Below are 23,394 nucleotides of genomic sequence, written 5' to 3'. Positions count from 1 at the left end.
CAAGTGAGGGTTTAATTTTGTGTCCTGGAGAAAGGCTGCGGTTACCACCGCAGACGCAGCACATCTGTCTATCTTGGAGTGTTTAAGCTGAATCATCTCACTAGCTCTTGGTGGTTCCCTATTTGCTGTGAGCTCAAGTAAAGGGCCAAGATGTCCTTTGTGCTGCCAGAAAGTGCAGTGTGACAGTCATGAAGAGCTCCTAAGTCCTCAAAATTGACCAGTGTCTTAATTGGCTGTAGAAGTCTACTCCAGTGACTGTAATGGGCAAGGCTTGTCCACGGCTGGCCCATAAAATAGGGTTGATTGGCATTGAATTGAATGAGAGTAAATAAATCAAGCCAGCTTGTCAGGTATTCATCATAAGTCAGAATGAGCTATTTATAAGTCTCAGGATGTTTGATAGAGGTAACTTTTTCAATGTTTGCAGTTGATGTCAACACTTTAAAAATATGCATGAAATGTGTGCATGTGTGCATGTGTGTGTGTGTGTGTGTGTGTGTGAGTGAGTGAGTGAGTGAGAGAGAGAGGGAGGGAGGGAGGGAGGGAGGCAGGCAGGAAGGGGGAGGGAGGAAGAGAGAGGGGAGAGGGAGGAACTTTTGTTTAAAATTAAGCAGAATATATTCTTGATCTGTTAGAAACTCTCAGACCTGATTTTGAAATTTGGCTTAAAGGACCTCCTAGAAACCTCTTGTTCCACAGACACTGTTGCTGTGTTTAAGACAGACCATTTCTTTTTCTATATTCCGAACTCTAGTCTCGAGGCTTCTTCTTGTAGTGACTTTACCTTCATAGGAGGAAGGTTCAGTAGAGACTGGAGACATGTAATAAACACTTGAAGACTATATCAGTCTTCGAATTTGGTTTGAAGTCCTTGCCTGGTAGGGGACTTTTGTTGGTTTGTCATGGTTGGGATCCTGGTCATTCCTCAGTTCGTGATGTTGTAGGTCATCGAGTGCCTAGTGCGTCCATCTGGTTGTGCTTACGGGCATGGGTAAGGATTAAGGAGATTGCCAAGGCAGGAGCTAGCCTTAGTTCTCCCCAGTGTTGCTTTTAGGACTTGAGAAGATGCCTCTGAAAGAGCATCCTGTGCCTGAACAAAGCAGAACCCAGGGTTTTAGTCTTGTATGGTTGAAGATTTAGGGAGCAAGGCTGTACCTAGCTAGCACCCTGTGTCTGCAGTGGGTTGAGCTGGGCCTTGAGTCACAGTGGCAGGTCATCAGTCACTCTGGTATGAACCAGTGATCTCTAAAATGTCTTTTGACTTGTGGCCTCAGTTTTCCTTTTTTTTTTTTTTTTTGGCAGTGAAATGTTGATCTTTCTGCTCTCCAAGATTTGGTTCCCTGCCAGTTCACGTGCACATAAATTACTTTCCTACTCTCAAGCAGATGTCACCTGTGCTGTCTATACTTTAATGATACTTTCTTCTTTGGGGTAGAAACCCCTCCCTTTTATTTCTTTGCTTAAAGTTTCACTTGGTAGCTTCCACAGCCAGGCCTCCTTTGGGGTTGAGTGCTAGGGAGAGAACGCTATCTCCTGCTAGCTCTCGTCCCTGGAGGGTTCTGCTTGCTGCGGATCGGAGGCTTTAGCCCAAGAGCTGAGATGAATTTGCCAGGGAGACATTCCTCACGCTTTTGTTATCTGTTTGCATTTCAGGACAACAGTAGTAGCAGCAGCTGCCTTCTTGGACGCCTTTCAGAAAGTGGCTGACATGGCCACCAACACACGTGGTGAGCAGATGGGAGGCTGCCTTCCAGCACTGACTGGATCCAGCACGTGGGCTCTCTCTCTCCCCCGGGCGGCTTCCCGAGAAGATACGGCTCGAGTTATCAGAGCCTGGCTGACTCACAGTTTTCATATATTTTTAACTCCGTGGGGTTGCACACATTAGAAGTTGTAACTAGTTCCCCAGATAGTGAAGTGTGTGTGAAGACTAGACAAGAAAGGAAGGGAGCCACTGTTCCTTCATGAGGCGGCTTGCTGTGGGTGTAACTCGAGGGATACGCTTAGTATAGAGCCTCGAGCTGCACCTTTGTCTTGCTGTGACTCCTCCAGCAGGTTGCCTTAGGCTCTCCCATGGTACCTCCTGGAACGGGAAGTCCTGGAGATGATGATGTGGCTACTGTCCTGGGTTCTCCACAAACAAGGAATCCTTTTATGATAGGCCCAGTATCTCGAGGGCCGTAACTGTCTCTCTGTCCCCAGTCTTAGGCTGCAGACCCTGTGAACAAGAGACAGAGTCCTGATGATACCCCACTAGACAGAGTGTCCAGAGCCTAACTGATATTTAAAATATGCTTATGAAAGCAGTGACCAGAAGGTGAAATCTTTTGAAAAGATTTCATGGTTTCAGAGAATCCCAGGAATATTCGTGACATGTGAGAGGTGCCAGAAGAAAGTGGATAGTGTAGGCCCACCTTCCTCTCAGTCCCATACAACCACTCTGTCTGCCTGCTCCTTGTCTGGTCATGCTGGGCTCCCTCGTTACCTGCATAGCTGTGAACCTGCTCTAACTTTGGGTGTTTAGTGCAAAGCTGAGGCTCCTTCCCATACCTCCAGTGGTTCATCACAACCGGCGGTGGGCACTTAATTAAATATTTATAGATTGAGACTCCAGCTCCTTTTGTTGCAGGACTGTCACGGGACCACAAGAGCCAATATGCCTCCCCCTTGTCCCCAAAAGGCACACCGTTGAGTAGGGAGACTGAGATGTGTAAATAAAGAGTGCCTGTGCAGAAATAGTATGTGTGGTAAGGTAATAGCCGAAGCTCACAGCACCAGGGGAATATCGGAAAGTGAGCAATTAACCTGGTGCCAGGGAATCAGGGACATTTTCCCAGGGGAAGTACCATTTCTCCTCCTTTCTGAGACGCCAACCGCATCCCAAAAACATTCCCATGGAAATACGACCGTGACGTCAAGCATCAGACTTCCTTAACCTGGTTTGTCTGTGTGGTGAAGGTACTAACTAACCCATGTAATTTTGAAATGCCTTTAAAATGACTTAGCTTAGATGTACCTGTTGTAGAACCTTGGGGAACCTGGATTCTAAAGGAGCTTAACATGCAAACCGATGTTTGCTGTTGTGAAAATGTGACTGACTGTCCATCCGTGTGGTGTCTCTCCTTCCCCCCTCAGCCGTGTCTGGAACTGTCAGTCATACATGCGTTATCTACTTTGTGCAAGTGCCGTGGTGTGTGTGGAGGCCAGAAGCCAGCTTGCAGGAGTTGGTTCTCTTGTTTCTAACGAGTGGGTCCCATCTTTGGCAGCAGCCGAAATTACCTGCTGAGCCTTCTCTTTTTTGAGACAGTCTTAAGTAGCCAAGACTGAGTGCCTTTGAAGGCATCTGAGGATGGCCTTGAACTTCCGGTCTTCCTGCTTCTGCCTCCTGGGTGCTGGGATGACCACTGTGAGCCTCCTGCCCAGCGTGGGATTACATTCTCAAGGATCTAGAATTCAGAGCATGTTTTTAGACTTTCCTGTTAAATTACTGGGTGGGTCCTGAAGGGGCAGCAGGAAGGGTGACCCCGATTGTCTATAATTTCCTGTGGGAAGAACCTGTGGTTTTGAAGAGGCTGCTCCCAGAGTCCCTCTTGGGGGGGCGGGGAGGGGATTGGAGGGCCTGGAAATTCTCATGCTTCCAGGGGAGGGGAAACGGCAACTGTTGGAAGAGAAGCAGGAAGAGGCTCTCAGTGGAGGTAATGGGTCAGAGCCAGGCTTGGGGGCTGGGGAGGTGGGGATGTCTGCTGCTGTCGGCCTGTGTGTCACTGTGAACAGACTCCTGTGTGATGTATCTTTAAGACATTTGGTTTCAGGTTGTTTTTGCAGTACAGTTTAGAATCCAAAGTGTGGTTGCTTTCTTTTATTGGATGTGGGAACCTGTATGCCTTAAAGAATATATGGCTGATATGAGCTGTTTCCATGGTGATGGTATGAGAAACTTGGAAGTACTCCTTATTCCAACAATTTAATTTAGTAAAAAAAAAAAATTGTACTCTTTACAAAAAAAAAAAAAATCTAAAAACTGCATTTAGCCTTGCCCCTCTTAGAGATTAGGTTTAATGTCCTTGGTAATCATTTTTGTCACCCTCAGTGTGTATGTGATTCTGCATACGCCTCCTCAGATGGCCACTCCTGGGAAACGTTGAAGCCCCTTGGCTTCTGCTCCACACTACGGTACCGATACCGTTCCTCGCCGTCGCCTGTAGATGCGCCTCGCTGTGTCTAGTAGACAAATGGACTTCCAGTGCCTGGATAGAGCGAGTTCTAATTATTATTCTGTGGCTGGATTTGTATCTTCCCTAGGTATTTGCCATTACAGGCTGTGGTGCGGGCAATGCTTGTACATCTATGAATGTCTGGTGTGTGTGTGTGTGTGTTGCTCTCATCTTAATTTTGTTATGTGCTTAGTACGTATGTCCATATTTATGTATACCGGTATGCCTGTGGCTGTGCCTCATATGAAGGTCAGAGGTCGATAGCAGGTGTCTTCCTCCCACACTGATCTCATCATTTCAGCCTGTCTTTCTGGCTGGTGACTCTAGGGTCCGCCTGTCTTTGCCTGTGTCCCAGTTCTAGCCTTAGAGGTGCCTGCCACCACACTCCGGCTTGTATGGTTGCTGGGATCCAAACTCAGCTCCTCATGGTTGGGCGGCAGTGCTGGCTCTCCAGACGAGTGACCTATCTTAGTGGTCTGTGTGTCACCACGGACAGGATGAGTGTGTAGAAGGCTGTTCACGTGTGAGCTTAAGGGGGCTCAGAGCCGTTTACTGTGCTGAAAGAGTATCTCCCAGGCTGGCTCTTTTGCTCGGAGACTTTAGATGTAGTGTTTAAACATCTCTCTAGTTAGAAGTTGGTAAAAGAGAGTTACCACTGCCCCCTCCCTTCCTGTTTTCCTCTGCCCTCCCTTCCCCTCCACCCTCTTCTCCCCCAACCCATGTCTTTCTCTTCCTCCTTTGTCTCTTCTTTAGTTTTTTGAGATACAATCTATGCCATCTACTGCCACCATACTATGAGGTAGCACAGCAGAGTGTCACATCTCTGTCTAACTATCTTAGTACCATTCGCCTTTCCCCATCAGCCTTCCTTCCCCAGCCCCCCGGTAACCACCATTCTATGTCCAATTCCTCCCTCCCTCCCTCCCTCCCTCCCTCCCTCCCTCCCTCCTTTAAGATTTATTTATTTATTATATATATATGAGTACACTGTAGCTGTCTTCAGACATACGAGAAAAGGTCATCAGATCCCATTACAGATGGTTGTGAGCCACCATGTGGTTGCTGGGAATTGAACTTGGGACATCTGGAAGAGCAATCAGTGCTCTTAACTGCTGAGCCATCTCTCCAGCCCTGAGTTCAGGGCCATTGAATATCTGTACCATATTTCCCCCCTTTGGCTGACAGTGTCTGTTTCTTGACCGCTGAGAACTGTACTGCTATAAATAGCTACAGATGTGTCTTCCACATGCAATTTCCTTCCCTTTAAATATTACTCAGGGGGCCTTGCTAGATCATATGCTAGCTCTATTTTTAATATTTGAGGAACCTCTGTGGTCCTCCAAGTGACTGTACTAATTTATGTTTCTATATACACAGGGAAGAGTTCCTTTCTATGCATCTCTGTCAGTGTTGCTTTTTGTCTTTTCCTCTTCTCTTCTCTTCTTCTCTTCTTCTCTTCTTCTCTTCTTCTCTCTTCTCTCTTCTCTCTTCTCTCTTCTCTCTTCTCTCTTCTCTCTTCTCTCTTCTCTCTTCTCTCTTCTCTCTTCTCTTCTCTTCTCTTCTCTTCTTTGTGTATGTAGCCTTGCCTGTCTTGGAACTTTCAACTGTAGTGCAGCCATTCCATTGAGCTGAGCCCTGACGTCTCCTTGTCCTGCGTTGCTTTCTCTTGGAGCCTCTCTGCACGCATCTCACACACCTGCACCGTTTGCGGACACTAACTGTAGAAGCACATCTCTATTGGGCTAGTATTCAGAATGCCAAGATAATTTTAACTAGGTTTCTGGTTCCAGAATATTCACATTTTTGTGTTATTTCTCAAAGGAAAGAGCTCTGAAAGGTTTGTTGTCATTCTCATGAGGTGTTTTAGCATGAGTTATTAACAAAATTTATGAAAATCTTCCACAAGTAGTTACTATGTGGATAAAAATCAATTTTCATAATATGCTTACCTTGTTTACAATATTGAAATCTGGACTCCATTTTGATACTGATTTTCTAAATAAAATCATATAACTTGATTAATCTCATGTATATATTATTTATATAATATATACATATATAATGTGTATCATGAAATGATGGAATTTGAGTTTATTGGCAATAGGCACAATTCTATGTGCTTAGTTTATACTCTGGAATTAACATCTTATTTATGTAAACTCTGAACATGCTGTCTTTCTTCAGATTCACTGGCCACAACAAAATTAGTTGGTAGGTCTTAACTGTCTTTGATTTTTGTGGCTGTCTCAGGAGTATGCGTTTGTCAGGGTCAGTTACTTACAGACCGAGGAAAGAAAAGTAAGGCAAGCAAATGGAAGGCTTCTCAGTAAGTATGCTGCGGCAGACGGCCGTATGTGCTGGGGAGAGCACCTGCACACCTGGGAGTGCTGTCTGATCCAGGCGCCCGCTGTGTGCAGCCTCTCAGGACTGCTCCTCACAACACTGTCTGCTTAGGTCAGCAAGGGCCTTTGAAGAGCACAGTGCTGAGTGACTTGGTTTTGCATGTTTTTGCGTGCCACTGTAAATAGGTTTACATCTTTGAAAACCCATCCTGGGAATGTGCAGATGATGATGTGCCAGGACCACTCAAAGGAGCTCAAGGTTTTCAGGAGGAGAGAAATGGGCTCCAGGCAGAGTAGAACATGTCTAAAAGTGAGCATGGCTTTAATAGTGAAAGTCATGATTGCTAATGTCCTTTGCGTCCTGTGAGCTGGACTCTGTTTTGAGTGTTTTAGAGTTGTCTCTTCTTTGTTATTGGTGATCCTTCCCATGACCCACATTGGATGCCTGGTGTGTATACTTTCTCACATACACACACACACACACACACACACACACACACGATAAGCTTTATTGTATAAATCAGGCACAATGAGATTAACAACATCTAATAATGAGATCAGTTACAATACGACAATAAGAGCTACTTGAAACTTAGGAATTGTTTATTTCTATAATTTTACATTCAATGTTTTTGGATTATGGTTGATTGGTTAACGGGTAGAGCTGGGTAAGAGGGCCCAGGGTCTTCTTAAAGCACCATGTGATGAAAATCTCAAGGGACAGACTCAAAACAGGTCGTGTCTGGACACTGATGCAGGTCACGTGGCCAGTGAACTGGAGCCCCTCCCCTAACCTGGACCGGGACCAGTAAGTTAGGATCCCTTATGTAAGGAGCTTCTGGCCTTAGCATGTGCTTATATTTGGTTTTAAAGTGACTTCAACCCAACGGCATTAAAAACCCCAGTTCATGCAAAAAAACCTTGGTATGGAGCTGAGATGTCTAGGTTTGACTTTTGGCTGTTTAACTGTGTAACCCCAAGTTTTAATTTCCTCACGGTAAAAAGAACTGGGGTGTGTGTGTGTGTGTGGGGTTCCCGAGATAAGACCAGCAAACCTTCCTTCGTTCACTCATTTTCCATGGTATTAAACACTGCGTAAGTCTTGTTACATCAACTGCATATGAGGTTGGGTGGGGTAAATCCCTTTCCTAATTTGTCTTCAGGACTTCTGCTTTTATTCCAGAGACAACAGAAGAGAGGAAGCGGCCTTAATCAGATGAAGACAGAGGGCGGGAGCAAGAAACCTGGGTGCCGGAGATGGGCATTTGGGCAGGATTGAGTTGTGGGACTCCCCCTGCAGTTGGAGTTGTGTGTGGTGGGGCAGGTGGAGCTGGGACCAAGTGCATGGGGGGGGGCGGGGGGTGCTTTCACCAGTGACTTAGGACTCCAAGGCCGGTGAGGAAATCTGTCTGGCTTAGGTTCCGTTAAGCGACCTTGCTGCTTTAGAAGGTGTCTGTGACCTCAGTGGACGGTGCACACCTTTAGGGTGTGTTTGTTAAATGCCACGGGTCTGCACTTTCTGGGCATGATGTTGTCCCTGAAGATATGTGTGCTCAGTCAGGTTCAGCCTTGAGGGCTGTGGTGGACAATCGGGTGGGACTCTGCAATCTGTTTAAAAGCTTCCTGGCTATGCCATCTGCCTATAACCCACCCATGGCGTCTCCACCCACACAGAGAAGCTCCCTAGAGCGTTAGGACATCTGGTCCCTCTGTTCGTGCATCTCCCAGCCTTCACGGGGCCTCTGTATGTGCTCAGGATCTCCCTGAGTTGTTTGAGTCCCACGACCTCTGAATCTGTCATGCTTAGGGCCTCAAGGGCACATGCTGCTGTTGGCGCCTTCCAATCACCGTTGTCCCTACAGACCGTGAAAGCTCCAGCCGACAACCACCTGTGTTGTCCACCTTTATGGGGAGCCCTGAGACCCAAATGATCATTTATGAGCTTCTGACACTGTTGTACAGATGAGTGACTCTACACAAGAGCTCCCCCACCCCCTCCACTCAAGGGCCTTGGTGGGTCCTGGCAAGGATGCTGGAGTCTTGGGCATGGGAGCCTGCTGGGTTGGACAACTGGACAGAGTGCACTTGAGAGTTCAGAATTTGAATGTTGGTGACCCCTCTCTTAGGGTTCCAGTGTGTCTTCATATTTCACTGTAGCAGGAAGTTCCCTGCCCCCATGAGGAGGTCATGGTCCAGGGGAGGTGGCCACCTGCACTTGGCTGGTTGGGGGAAGGGAGGGACTCTTCCTTTGCTGCCAGATGGTGCTAGGAAACTTCCGAGTTCCAGCCAGGCTGCTCTTGTTTACCCCAGAGTTTTACTTTAACCAGTTTGTTTGAGATTCTAGTAGCCTTTAACTTCTGGATGACTGTAGCATTCCACTCTAGAACTTTCTTGTTTGTAATTAGAGCCATGTGATGACTGTGTACAAAGCACTTTAGCTTCAAACTGGAGGGGGAAAAAAAGTTAAAAAAGAAAAAAGTCCTTTTTGCAGGCTCAGCACTGAACATTAAAAAAAAATTCTTGAAATACTACTTTAAAGGAATGTGTTCATATTCATTCATAAAACACAAAAGGTTTAAAACTGCCTTCAGCTAACCTGTAGCTAAACCTGTGGCCACTGTGGGAAGCTGGCCTTGGGCCATTTCTTCATTGGTTATTTTCAGGCACAGGGGAGAACTCTGGAGTATTTGAGAGACAGGTTCAATGCTAATTTCTCCTTAGGAGGCAAACTTAGCCAGTCAACAGACTCATGGCTAGCACGTTTTTCTTGCAGTCTTCATGTGTCTGTTTCTTGCACATCGTAGGTGTCTAGGGGACGGTCGTTGATTTGCAGAAACATTTAAGACGTCGTGCGCTGCACAGTTTGCTCACAGAAGGATGGGCCTGCTTAGTGCTCAGGTCTCTATTGGAAGGGATGAGGAGGGTGTGTGTGTGTGTGTGTGTGTGTGTCGGTATGTGTGTGTCGGGGTGTGTGTGTGTGTGTCGGGGTGTGTGTCGGGGTGTGTGTGTGTGTTGGTGTGTTGGGGTGTGTGTGTGTTGGTGTGTGTGTGTCGGTGGGTGGGTGTGTAGGAACACTAGGTTAAGATGCTTTGGAAGACACTATCGAGTTTGGTTTTGCTGTCTTAAACTTGACCACTTAGTTATGGTTCACTTGAGTTACACATGTGGGTGTAAGGCGGAAGAACAAAGCTATTAAAAAAAATAAGAATTTTCTCGCAATATTTACTGAAAGAGGAAACGAGCTGGGCAAAGTCAAAACGGGTTTGTGTTATTTATTTATTTTTTTCTCTCTCATGTTCTTTTTGTTTTGTTTGTTTTAAATTGAAGTATGACTTGGTGGGTCCATGATGTCATTATAGTAGCTGACATAAGGATACTGGCCTCTTAGTCTAGGGAGGCTTGTCTGTGCAGGAGAATTTCTTTGATGGTAGGAATACTCTGTGTGTGTGTGAGAAAGAGAGAGAGAGAGAATGAGAATGAATGAGAATGAATATATTCAATATGGTAGTCACTGAATATGGTAGGCAACATGTCTGAGAACTAATTTTTTTTCCTGTCTTTTGATTTCAAGACAGGGTTCCTCTGTATAGCCCTGACTGTCCTGGAACTCCAGGATGGCCTTAAACTCAGAGAGCTCAGCCTGCCTCTGTCTCTTGAGTGCTAGGATTGAAGACATGTACCACCATGTCTGGATGCATAATTGAATTTTTAACTTAAATTTTTTTAGTGAAGGCTGGCAAGAAGGCTCAGTGGGTAAGGGTGCTAACTACTAAGACTGACGTCCTGAGTTCAGTTCCTGTAATTCACGTGGTAGAAGGAGAGAACTTCTGGCCACGGGCTGTTCACTGGCTTCAACATTTGTGCCCATGCCTGCACCCCGCCCTTAAACCAACCAACAAACCAACAAATAAATGTGATACCAAAATGAAGTGAGCTTTAAACAGCCTTGTGAGCTCTCGGCTCCCATCATGCAGTGGAGGTTGTGAAGGTGCCTGTGCCTGCAGGAGATGGCTCCTTTAGTTTTCTGGTATGTGTCAGGAGCCGTCTAATATATCTTAGTAGATATATTCAGAGGTTACCGTGTGGCTCAGGCTGTCAGATGCTAAAGTCAGTTCTAGCCTTTGCTTCCCAGCCATTCAGTGGGTTAGATGTGGGCAAGCATATGTGAGCAGTGAGGGGACCAGGGAGAGAGAATCATGTAAACACTGTACCCCAACTCTCTGTCTTTCTGGTCCTCTCTTTAGCTCTCTGACTTTATGAAACAATGGTCTAACCTCAGCTATCTAAGAACTATGGAGAACGTCTTGCTTCTGCTTCCTAAATGCTGGGATTACAGGCACACACCACCATATCTGACTCTGCACCCCCTCCCTGCTTTGGAGACAGGGTTTCTCAGTGTAGACCTGGTTGTCCTGGAATTCACTCTGTAGACCAGGCTGTTTGAATCTCTCTCAAACTCAGATTCATCTGCTTCTGCCTCCTGAGTGCTGGGATTAAAGGCGTGTGCCTGGCTTTCCCCACTTTTAAAGTATGTCCATTGCTGTGTTGAAGGATACTGTTTCATTTTGTTAAAATACAGGCTAAGCATCTGTCACTGCTTTGTGAATCTGAAATCCAAAATGCCCTCCAACCTTTTTGAGTGAATATGATACCACAGTAGGAAATTTCACATTACAAAAATTCCTTTCGTGTTCAAGACAATTAAAAATAAAGTTACCTTGAGACCATGTATTGATTGTATATGAGACAAACGGATATTGTGTTTAGATGGGGGGTCTCACCTAGGCTTGGAGAAGAAAAATCAGCAACCCCAAATTCTTGCGGCTCTAAGCATTCCTGTCCCTGTGACCGGGGAAGGATGTACAGTGCTGAGAGTGCTGTTTAGGGAAGAAGTGGCCCAGCTGCCTCCAGATGCAGTAAGGGAGGCCGGCTTCTTGGCAGGTGAGCCTTGGCCTGCCGTCTAGTCCAGGCACAGGAGGATTCTGTGACCCAGAGGACGGTGGTTTCTGAAAGATGACTGATCTAGAATACGGAGGCTGGCAGTGCGCATCCGTGATACTGAGTTCTGTAAAAATGCCCTGCAGTCACCTTTGGTACCTGGATGAGAAGTAGGCACGCCATCGCATCTGTATGTATTGGCCATTCCTAACTACCGCTGAGTCACAGGGACATGAAGACTAACTTCAGTGCTCCATCATAGCAAACAAACACCCTTTTGTCGATTGGACTTTCTAGCTCTAATCCTTTTAATGCGTTGGTTGTCAGATGAAGGAAGAACTGAGGGTTCGGACTTAACACTCAAGAGTCCTGTCTAAAACTCAGACCTCTTCTAGGGTGGCCAGCTGCCATCCCCGGCCAGATTTCCTGTGCTGATAGCGTGTGTTGAACACGACTTGGGCTTCATGAACCTTTGTCTGACCCTCACACCATCCTTACTTTATGCGTGTGTGTGTTTATATGTGTATGTTATGTACATATATAGTAAGTATTGCTATAGACTCAGTTTACATAAAGTGTGAGCTATGCCTCTGTATAAAGTATGTGTGAAAATCTTGTACAGGTTGTTGCTATTTATATAATAGCTAAAAACCTGTGACCATTAATAAGTAAACACAGATTCAAGATAAATTGCCCAGCTCCTCAGCCTTGCTGTCCAAGCTCTTAGAGCAGAGTCTGCAGATTCTGCCATGGTGCCAGGCTCCTGTCATCCCCACAGGTGCTCTCCTATTGTCTTCCTGCATTTGATGATTTCCCATGATTCCTGGAGCCATTTTGACTCATCAGCACAGTATGTTAAGCTTTTCTTTTTTTCTGCTCCTTACATTCTATGAAATCCAGAATTGGCGTTGAATTTGGACAGTAGGAGATGATATTTGACTTTGACATTTTTAGAAATCACACTATACACAAAGATTTAAAAGATCAAAATAAGTTTATTATGCTTTTATTATATATGTGTGTGTGTGTGTATGAATGAAAATGAATCTTAAATTTTTGTACAGCCATTTGTGGTTGATGAGTTCGGAGGTGGTTAATTATTTGATTATTCTGGAAGGCAAATGTGTATATTCTGGAAAGCAGTTAACAGTGCATGTCTGGCAGTCTGGTGGCAGCCCCTTTACCCTCCCCCTCTGAACTTTTCCCCATCCTAAGTAGGTGGCTGACAGCAGCACCTGGTCTTGTTCCACACGTGGCCCTTTATTATCGATCCTTGGTTGGGAAGTAACAGATGCCAGAGACACAATGTTCACTGTGGTTAACCAGTGTCGGCCTGGTTAGTGTTTGGCTTTGAACCGTGTCTTCCTGGAATAGCGCTTGAGAGAGCAGTGGTCTGTTATTCTGGCTATCACCTGCAATCTTACTCTCATCTTACCAAAGCATATGATGGCTGGCAACCAGGCTTGTGTTCTGGTCTCCTTGTGGACAGCATTAGCACTAACCATGAGAAAGAAGCATTTGCCGTTCAGTGCTGTCTGCTGACTCCCTGGGAGTGTTTATCCAGGTGACGCCTGTTAGGATGTGACTTTGGTCATTGTAGGGTTGGTGACTTAAGGACATTGGTCTCTGCTGCAGTGGAGAGGAAGAAGGAAGGTCCGCATTTGGAAAGGATGCGTGGCTTTCTGGATGACCGACTCCGGTCTGTGCAGCATGGTTATCTGTGTTAGGCAGTTTACATAATGAAATAGTTTATCAACTGGTGACCTCTTCCAACTTACAGGGCCCTGAGCTTCTAGGAGATTGGCTCTGAACAGAGACCACTGCCTGCCTTCTGTCCCATCCTTTCCATTCCAGCTCTCTAACTAGCTTTTCCTCGGAACCACCCCACTTAAGGGCCTTTGTAGCCACTGCCTGTTGAAACACTGGCTAATGCTCCTGGAAGAATGTACTTGCTGTAGTTCATGCAGATGAGGCGAGGTATTTTCTGTGTGGTAGTGCTTTCTTGGAAAAGTCATTAGTCCCAGAGACATCAGCTTGATTCGGTTTGAACCCTGCCCATCTTGGATAAAAATAACAACTTAGGAGGTAAAGTCGAACTTGAAGCATCTTTCTAGTTGAGTCTTTTCTCCCATAATACATAGCTTCCTTGTCCTATCCTCTAAAGGTCCAGCTCAAAGCAGTGTGTCAGTGCGAAAACCACTTACGGTGTCATCGTCGCTTACCTCTTGCAGGTTCATTTACTGCAGGAGAGAATGGGTTACTGGGAAATAATTCATGAAATAGATAATGAATATTCAAATGCTCCCCTGTCACCAAGGACCTGGAGTAAATTCTTCGGATACATGTTAAGATTTGACAACTCGGTGGCGCACACCTTTAATCCCAGCACTTGGGAGGCAGGAGGCAGGAGGCAGGAGGCAGGAGGCAGGAGGCAGGAGGCAGGAGGCAGGAGGCAGAGGCAGGCGAATTTCTGAGTTCGAGGCCAGCCTGGTCTACAGAGTGAGTTCCTGGACAACCAGGACTATACAGAGAAACCCTGTCTCAAAAAAAACAACCCCCCCCCCCAAAAAAAAGACTTGACAACTCAAAGTCTTTTATTCCGTTTAATTTGTGGGTGTGTGGTTTATTTGTGTGCTGTGGGGGAGTATGCTATGGTGCACAACTGGAGTTCAGTGGGCATTCACTGGCGTTCTCCTTCATACCACGTGGACCCCAGGGAACAAACTGCAGGCGGTCAGGCTGGGCAGCAAGCTTTTTCACCCACTGAGCCAACTCACCAGCCCATCATTTAAAAAAAAAATTAAAATATTTCTTAGCAAAATAATGTGCCCCACATGCATGCTCAGTACCCGTGGGGGTCAGAAGAGGTCGTTGGGACCCCTGGAACTGGAGTTAGAGATGCTTGTGAGCCACTGTGTGGGTGCTAGGAGTGGAACCCAAGTCCTCTTCAAGAGCAACAAGCACTTTTAAACTCTTGAGCCGTCTTACCTAGCCTCCCATGATTTTCTTTTTTAATTGAACCTAGAGCCTTATCATACTCTATTGATCTTTTAAGGGAAATTTGATTGAAATGTTCAAATTATTGATAGTTTGAAGTAAAATTTAGCTGGAGGGTGTGTGTTTTAAGCCTGTCTGCACTTCCATCACTTCCCCCCCCTTCCCCCATCCCCTCCTTCCTGGAGAAATAGGGTCTCTTGTGGATCCCAGGCTATCCTCAAACTCACCATGCAGCCAAGGAGAGGACCTTAACCTCTTAATCCCCCACTGTCCCGAGTGCTGGGATTTCTGGTGTCTCATTAATATGCTCCCAGGAACGGAACCCAGGGACTCTACCACATAAGCCACATCCACAGCCCTTCAAACCTTCATAGTGCCCAGTGTGCGCTTTGTAGGGGAAGCAGCGAGTCTTAGCAGTGAAGTCGCTTGCCACAGGTTAATGAGGAAGAGGTGGAGGCTGCCTCGGCACTACCAACTCACTAAGTAGTTGTTTGCTTTGCCTGGTTGGTTTCATGGTGAGGGTGTGCAAGAGGGAAGTGACAAGGGCTGTGGAAAGACATCTGCCCTCTGGTTTTCCATGATTGTGACTGGGGGACCCCCCCCCCCCCCACACTGTTTATAAGGAATTCTTGGTCATCTGGTGTTACAAAGCAGTTTTCTGCTTCCATCCGGACCCCCCCCTTTTTTAAAAATTTTTTTTATGGGAGCAATTTTTGTTTTCTTTTAGCCTTTTCGGAGGGGGAAAGACAATTTTTGCTTATCCAGTTATAGTTGAGATAAGCTTATTAACAGTAAGAATAGTATGTCTCTTCTTTTTGCATTGCACTGTCTTAGTACAATCTCACACACACACACACACAGAGGGAGAGGGAGAGAGGGAAGGAGGGAGGGAGGGAGAGAGAGAGAGAGAGAGAGAGAGAGAGAGAGGTTCCCTAATGTTTACATTCACCATGGAACTCTTCATTCAAATAAAAGACACGGTTCTAGAAATCTGCAGCACTTCCTGCTGTGTGTGGCAAGGCCTAGGAACCTAGGTTACCATGGAAACTAATATCCAGCCACTGGATGGCACTTCCGTTTAGAGCTGCATTGGAGTGCATTTCACAGTTCAGTACAATGGTGCTTCTTTCTCCCCTTAAAATAAGGGGAGGGGGAGGGGGAGGTTATTAAAAAAAGATGAACAAACCCCACTGGTCTGCTGAGGCAAAAAGTAACCCTTCACACACCCTGTTAACGCACTTAACACCGTCCTTTGAACTGCTGTGGGGCCGTTTCCCAGAGGTAGCCAGGGATACCTGATCCAGTACAAAAAAATGGTGGAGGGGGTCATGATGATCCCGCTCCCTCTGTGGTGCCCCGACAGGAGGACTGACCCCTGGCACTGACCTGCCGACTCCAGCTGGTTCTGCCTCCTTCTGTGCCAGAAGGGCTTGGTGGCAGACAAAGGATGTGGCCAGCCTGAGCTTCCAGCCTGACTCCCCCCCCCCCCCCCCAGCCCCCAATCTCTCAGAATCGTCCTAGAGCCCAGGCTCTCTACCAGGATCTCAGCCCTTGATCTGTGATTTCGTCATGTGATCGCCATCTGTGCTGTGGAAAGGCAGATGCTAATTAGGAGAGCGGCATTTCATTTGGATGATACGGTGTAAACCCAAGTGCAACACTTGTTCCTTGTCCTGGAACTGGAGGGAGTGATGGGCTGTGTAAACATAACCCTTGACCTCCCAGGGACGGTGGCTCTCCTGGACTCTGGATCCAGGTGGGTTTATGGAGTTTGGGGGCGGGGGCGGTCCTGTGTGGAAGATGACAGTGGCCCAGGTGCCTTTGCCCTTCTGCTGACTTCTGGCAGTGACTGAAGAAGACTGAGTTTCATCCTAGTTTAGGTAGAAGCCTATTGCTCGGGCATCCTTTTGGCCTTTCCAAATGAGTTTGTATAAAGCAGAAATCAGGGAGTGGATATCTTCTAGAAACAGGTGCCTGGGGCCTTTGCCATCACAGATGGTAAGAGTCTGGCCAGCCTCGGCTTTGAGCCTTTACCACAGGTCTTGAACTTGGACGATTCTTACCCAGCTCAGGTGGTAGGTAGGACCTAATCTGTAGATGAGGAAACTGGCTGGGTGGTGTTCAAAACAGCATGGCCACGCAGTTGTGTAGCTGCACAGTTTGGAGGGTTTGCGTCCCTGGGGTATTTTGGCCCTCTGTTCTTTCCACCCTTGGGATCAGTCATACAGAACCATTTGATTAGACTTTAGATCTGGGGTTCTTGACTTCAAGGCTGGTGACTTCAGGCGAGCTCATTCTTTGTGATGAGCTAGCCTGTGCCTTATTTTGCCTTCAGGTTGATAAGTAAGAAAAGGCCTCTAACCAGTGCTAGGTGTCTCTTGAGTGAACAACACCCCTAGCTGAAAAACGCTAAACTGGACTTAAAAAAAAAAGAATTATTTATTTTATGTATATGAGTACACTGTAGCTGTCTTCAGACACAGCAGAAGAGGACATCAGATCCCATTATAGATCGTTGTGAACCACCATGTGGTTGCTGGGAATTGAACTTAGGACTTCTGGAAGAACAGTCAATGCTCTTAACCACTGAGCCATCTCTCCAGCCCCTAAACTGATTCTTTTCAGTGTTATTATTAGGCACTTTAATGGAAGAAAGGCTATGACTTTTTCAAAGCAGTTGCAGACTGGTTTGATCATTGTGCTAGACTTAGTTTTTTTTTTTTTTTTTTTTTGGTTTTATTTTTCACATTTTATTCATTTGATTATTTTTTCGGGGGGGGGGGCGGGGAGCATGCCACAGCATGCATGTTTAGGGTGCATGTTTAGGTAAGAGGGCAAATTAAGGGAGTCACTTCTCTCCTTCTATCAAGTGGGTCCTGGGGATAGAACTCGGATTGTCAGGCTTGGTGGGAGGTGTCTTCACCTGCTGAGCAGCCTTGCTGGCTCTTCAAGCAGGGTTTTCAGTTGTGCATAGCTAAGTTATGATTTTAGAAATTTGACAAGCTAGGCCATATTGCACCCAAGAAGCCACTAGAGTCAAAATTCCACATCACACTAATAACAACCACTTGCTCTAACACGCAAAGCATTGAATGACGTGACAGTGGTGTCAGAGGATGAAGAATGCAGGGTGGCTTAAATGAAAGTGACCCCCGTGACTCATGTGTTTGAATACTTGGTCCCCTGTTGGTGGAACTGTTTGGGAAGGATTGGGAGCCTTGTTGGAGAAGTTGTGTCACTCTGGGGGAGGGCTTTGAGATTTCAAAAGACTCAAGCCATTCCTAGTGCCTTCTCTCTGCCTCATGACTGTGGATCAAGATGTGAGCTCTCAGCTGCTGGTGACACCACACCTCTGTTCTGTTGTCATGGACCCTTTGAACTGCAAGTTTAATTAAAATGTTTCCTTTTATAAGTTGCCTTGGTCACAGTGTTTCCGCAGAGCAATAGAAACATAAACTAAGACAGAATGCTTGGCCACTGAGGCCATGGAGCTGTCTTCCTGACATAGCCTGGTTGGCGACTGCTCCCGGCCTCTCCTCCTTCCTCACTAGGTGGCCATGGGTGTGAGTCCATTCTGACACACCTAAGTTTTGTTGTTCATGAGATGACGGTGGGTTGGCCATGCCTGCCTGTCAAGGTGACCATGGAACCAAGGTCTCGAATGTGAAAGAGTTTCATAACTGGTCAAGCTTGAACTGCTCTGACTATAGAGATTGGTGTCCCCTTGGCTTCTCTCTCTTTTTTTTTTAATCCCATTCTGCCCTGCCTGCCCTGGCTCTTCTCCAGCTTCTGTGTGCACGGCAGGTCCTGTTTATGTCTCCCAGCCCCTGACTGACTTGGACACTTGTGAATTCCCCCTCGATTCTGTGGGCTAAATTGCTGTTATGTTTATGATCTTTACAGTTTGTAATATACAGCTTATAGTTATCATAAATAAATATTTACATATTTTAAGTGGGATAACTATCTAGTTAATGGTATTCGTGGTCAGATCCAGGTCCTGCACGGTGATGTGAGTGGATCTGGACGTTGTGTTTGTCTCCCTCAAGTACGGTTGTTCTGGTCTCCGTCAGCACATGCCTCAGCTCCCTCCAGACTTTCCACCCTCAGACTCCTCTCTGGGTTCTCATTTGATGCTCCTTTCTCTGTGGGACCTTTCCCCCTCAAGAGTCTAGCAGTCTCCTGCCAGCTCCACTGAAACCTAGGCTTTCCTGTCACATCGCTGGTCCTGATATGCTGGGTTCTGTCACTGGCCCTAGAGCCATTTCAAGGCAAGGACTTGCCCATTAAACAATAGCAACACAACCGTTTTCTTTCTTTTTAATGTAAGTGAATTAATATAATGTAAAATTCACCACTTTAAGGCAAACAGCTCAGTACTTACTCTGGTCTGGTTTCATTTCCTCCAACAAATCCGTGAACGCATGATGACGAAGGCTCTGGTAGCGGTAATGTTTACACAGCTTCATGCATGTGCTTCATGCCGCAGACTGGCACCCTTCAGGGTGTTAAGAGATCAGTTTTGGGACATGTATTTTGTTACATACAAAAGCTCAGACCGCGAGCAGGCATTTCTTTTTCCTGCCGTTTCCCTAACTTGGAGCCCAGTGTGTGCTTCAGACATCCATCATTTTGCCCCTGGTTCATAACCTAGTTGCTGAATAAAACTCGATTTCTGAATAAGCACACAGAGTACCAGGTTTCTCTATGGTATTTCCATCTGTCCTTTACGATGAGCAAATGAAGTGGGTTTTGCTTTTACATTTATTCTTGATGCCATTTGAAGACTGTGTGTACTGGGAGTATTAACCACTAGGGAAACTTCTTTCAAATATTTCAATAGAGTTTATTTGCGAGTCTTCTAATTTTATTTGCAAAGCTCCATAGGAATGACTCTGAAACCAAAAACTATTTTTTTTAAATTGTCATTATTTTATTCTTTGTACATGGATGCTTTGCCTGTACACGATCTATGTGTATGACTACTTCATAAGCCACCTTGTAGGTGCTGGGAATTGAACCTGGGTTCTCTGGAAGAATAGCCAGTGTCCAGAACTTTCAACTGCTGAGCCATCTCTTCAACCCCATGTATTTTGTTTTTTTAATTAAAACAGATCCCAGTTTTATCCCTGTAGATATTTTGCTTGCACATGTGTCACCTGGTGCCTGTAGGGGCCAGAAGAGACAGTCGGGTCCCCTGGAACTGGAGTTACAGATGGGAGCCACCTTGTGGGTAGTGGGAATCGAACCTGGGTCCTCTGGAAGAGCAGGCAGTGCTCTTAGCCACTTAGCCATCTCTCCAGCCTCTGGAATCTTGTTTGGTGGTTTATCTTCAGTTTCTTCAGCCACCCTGCTCCTGTCCAGCACACTTGGGCAAAAAGAGCCGAATGAATCTCTGAGGCTCTGGAGTGCCGGGCACACATAACCTGTCGAATGGTACTTTTTAGTTAATGTTTATTTCATGTGAAGACTGAAAGTCCAGCATTCTGTTTTTCCAGAAATTAACATTTCAAGCCCAGTTTCATTCTGGAAACATGACTGCTTTGTTCATCTATCTGATTTTTTTTTTTTTTGGGTCTCTTTTTGTCTCCCTCACAGCTGACAAGATGTTGTTCTTTTCCTCTGCTCTATAATTTATAAAATTGTATTGCAGTTGGCTTGAGGAGAATTGACTTAAGCATAGTTGAGCCTGTGAGTTTTCCTTCTGGCATGGACAAAAGCATCATTAATTATGAATATGAATTCCTTTTGGAAGTGACAAGATTGAACGTTTCCTCCTGCCAGCAGGCAGCTGTCTCATTCTGATGCTCAACACAGACGGGTTAGAGATGATTTCTCATGGCTGTGGCATCACATGCTAAAAAATATAAGATGCTAAAGAGAATGCAGATAGTTTATCATTGGCTTCTGTAAAGAAAAAAAAAGGTTTTGTGTTTTTCTTTTCTTTTTTTCTGTTTCCATTCACGGATGTGTTTGTGGTCTTCCACTTTGGGGCTGGCTGTAATCCAGAGTCTGGCTGTGTCTTACTATCTGTCTTACTGTGTCCATCTATCTATTCAGGTGGTCAAGATTCAAGAATCCCAAGGCCCTGGATCACCTTTTGGCTCTCCAGAAAACCTTGAGCGTCCACTTTGTTTGGTGAAGGGGTGGGAATAATGGTAGTCTCCGTTATGGACTGACATTCCCATGTGTGGTCACACGCAGTCTGCCGTTAACACCAGGAGCTGATGTACTGGGTGCAGGTTACAGAGGCTTGGAACTTTGACCCAGTATCTAGGCCGTGAGTGTGCCCACGGGGCTATCATCTGTCTGTCTGTAAGGTGGTTTCCTGTGTTTCGAATTCCCTGTTCTGTTCCCTGCAGCCTTTGTTGACAGAGAAGGCAACCCAGATATGGTGTATTGATGTTCTCACACTGGAAGGCCATGCTGTCCTATGTGTGTCCTCCCTGATGGTGACAGCTGGGGTTTGGCCAGCTACTGAGGGACCTGCATTGTTGTATTTCTTTCCAGGGTACCAGAAGCCAGCACTGTTGAGGATTCTCAGCAGAGTTTGGAACCCAAGGGCTCCTCTGTGTGTGTGTGTGTGTGTGTGTGTGTGTGTATTGTGTATATACATTTGCCTGTATAATTGTGATCATAAGATGAAGGTCCATCGTCTGGAGTTTTTCACTTACACCAGGTCACAAATCAGAGTTTTATCCTTTGTAGCGTTTTGTGGTTTTGGTTTCTGACTAAGAATGCTCGGTCTGTGTGTTGCGTGCTTCCAGCATGTATAATCCTTGAACGGGAGTTTAGCTTCACTCTTTGCCTTTTGTTGTCAAATTTATTTATTGAAAATTATTGTCAACTTTGAATTGTGGACTAGTTCCCTGTGAGTGGAGTGTGTTTGTGTTTAAGAAAGTTCTTCCTCTTCCTCCTCCTCCTCTCCTCATCTTTTCTCCTCTTCTCTCCTCTTCCTCATCTCTCTTCTTCCCCCCTCTTCCTCCTCCTCCTCTTCTTCTACTTCTTTTCAAGATAGAGTTTCTCATAGTAGCCCTGGCTGTCCTGGAAGGAACTCACTCTGTAGACCAGGCTGGCCTGAACTCACAGAGACCCACCTGCCTCTGCTTCCTGAGTGCTGGGATTAAAGGCGTGCACCACTACTGCTCAGTGAAACATTTCTTCTGACTTAAAAAGAAAAATGCCATAATGCTACACACTGGGCTCGAGTCACGTGGAAGTGATATGAATCGAGACAGTTGACACTATCCATTCGCTCCCTTAGAGAGCATTCAAAGCAACACCAGGGCTGCAGAAGCCATGCATCGGGAGAGGAAAGGGCCAGTGTCCCAGTAACAACACAAGTGGTCCCTGTTTACCCACCTCTCCAATTTGATTTCTTTAGGAATGTAGGGAGGGTACGATTTGGCTTGAAATGCTATTCAAATCCCAGTGCCTAGCATACATACATATCCTGGGGTGTGTGTGTGTACGTGTACGGTCCTATATGTTTTAAGGAGGATGGCCACCCAAGTCATTTTCTATACCCCTCGCTCTATACAGGAATTATTGTATCAGTTCAACTGTCTGTCCCAAGCTGCCCTTGGCTTTTGCACTGCTCTGCCCCGGCCCCCCATCCCCCCCCCCCCCCCAATGGCTGTACAGCGCCGGAGTGTCCATTGTGGTCTCAGCTCCTCTGTGTCTTCATTTTGTACTTATGAGGCTTTGACACAAAAGATTTTTGTGGTTGCTTTTAAGCAAAATAAGCCAGGGCGGGGGTGGGGTGGGGTGGGGGGGGGTGGGGGGTGTTTGAGCTCAAGTGCCCAACACATCCTTAGTGATCTCCCTCCCCCACCCCACCTCCTTGCTGAATAGCAGCTCTCAGGGGTCCAGAGAGAGCATATGGCTACCCTCTAAGCCATCTCTTCACTCAGGGTTGGTAGGTGGGTGAGCCCACAGGTGTGTAAGAGAAAGGACAGTACTAGGAGACAGACATCAGGGTTGGAGCCTCACACAGGGTATGGTTTGGCTGCAGCCTCATTACAAATAGTCACTCCTCTGAGGTGAGAGTTAGACTTGCAGTTTCTAAAGCTCCTAAGTGGAATTTTAGTGTATCTAGACCCTTCAGCTTTGGTGGGCGACCGTGCTTGATCCTTGTGAATTTTCGCACACCAAGAAGTCATTACCACAGACTCTGTTCAGCTCCTGTGCATGTCAGTCAGAGTGGCCGGCTCTGCCGCTAAAGGAACACACGGAGTTGAGATCAGGCATGAATGACTTCTGAATTACTGGTGAAAGGACTTTCTTGCACAGAGCAACACTCCCATCTGAGCCATGAGTTTGTTAGCACTTGCTGTGGACTAGAGAGTCTTCTGTGGACAAGGCAGTCAGGAGATGGCAAACCTTCGAACGCACAAAGGATTCTTAAAGTCAGGTCCTAGTGCAGCATTGACAGCTACTTCGAGTTGAGGTGGGTCTGTGGGGTTCTGAGGCCGCCACTGCCTCAGATTCTCATAGGAACCAGTGGATTTAGGGGTAAAGAAAGTAAGAGAGGACAGGGCGTTATTGATAGCATAAGGAGTGTGTGCCACATCTGTGTCTTTGGAAGTCTGGCAGTGCCATGGTGGTTGTAGCATAGGGGCTCACGAGGGAATGAGCGTATTGGGGTTGTTTGGGAAAGGCGTGTTTAGGTCTGTTCTTGTAAGGATGGAGGTTGGGTTCTAGAACCAAACAGCAGAACGAGGCTGGAACCATTCCTGAGAGAACAAGGCTTCCTTGTTCTAAAAACGTGGATCAAAATGACCAGTGAAGATCCTGGTGTGAGGGATGGCCAGTCCCAGTGTCTCCTTTCTACCACGGCTGTTAGAGCTCTCGGAAGCTTCCAGGGTTCAAAACCTTGGTGGGGCAAGATGCATTTTGGTATG

At 46.3% G+C, this 23,394-nt stretch overlaps 1 protein-coding gene across 29 annotated transcripts in view; it reads left to right on the top strand.

Moving 5' to 3' along the window:
- Positions 1–23,394, top strand: part of Mtss1 (MTSS I-BAR domain containing 1) — a 142,723-nt gene that overhangs the window by 27,212 nt on the left and 92,117 nt on the right. For 25 of the 29 annotated variants that reach the window (XM_030248450.1, XM_030248449.1, XM_011245548.3 and 22 more), the window contains exon 3: positions 1,654–1,727. In XM_030248450.1, the coding sequence (XP_030104310.1) occupies positions 1,654–1,727 (74 nt within the window). Of the gene's footprint in view, positions 1–1,653; positions 1,728–15,177; positions 16,248–23,394 lie in introns of those variants that run through there. The other 4 variants (XM_011245547.1, XM_011245546.1, XM_030248452.1 and 1 more) reach the window with 2 other exon arrangements.

This window comes from Mus musculus, chromosome 15 (genome assembly GCF_000001635.26).
Source record: "Mus musculus strain C57BL/6J chromosome 15, GRCm38.p6 C57BL/6J".
Lineage (NCBI taxonomy): Eukaryota > Metazoa > Chordata > Mammalia > Rodentia > Muridae > Mus > Mus musculus.
Note: the sequence above shows the minus strand (reverse complement) of the source record. Positions and strands in the feature narration are given on the sequence as shown.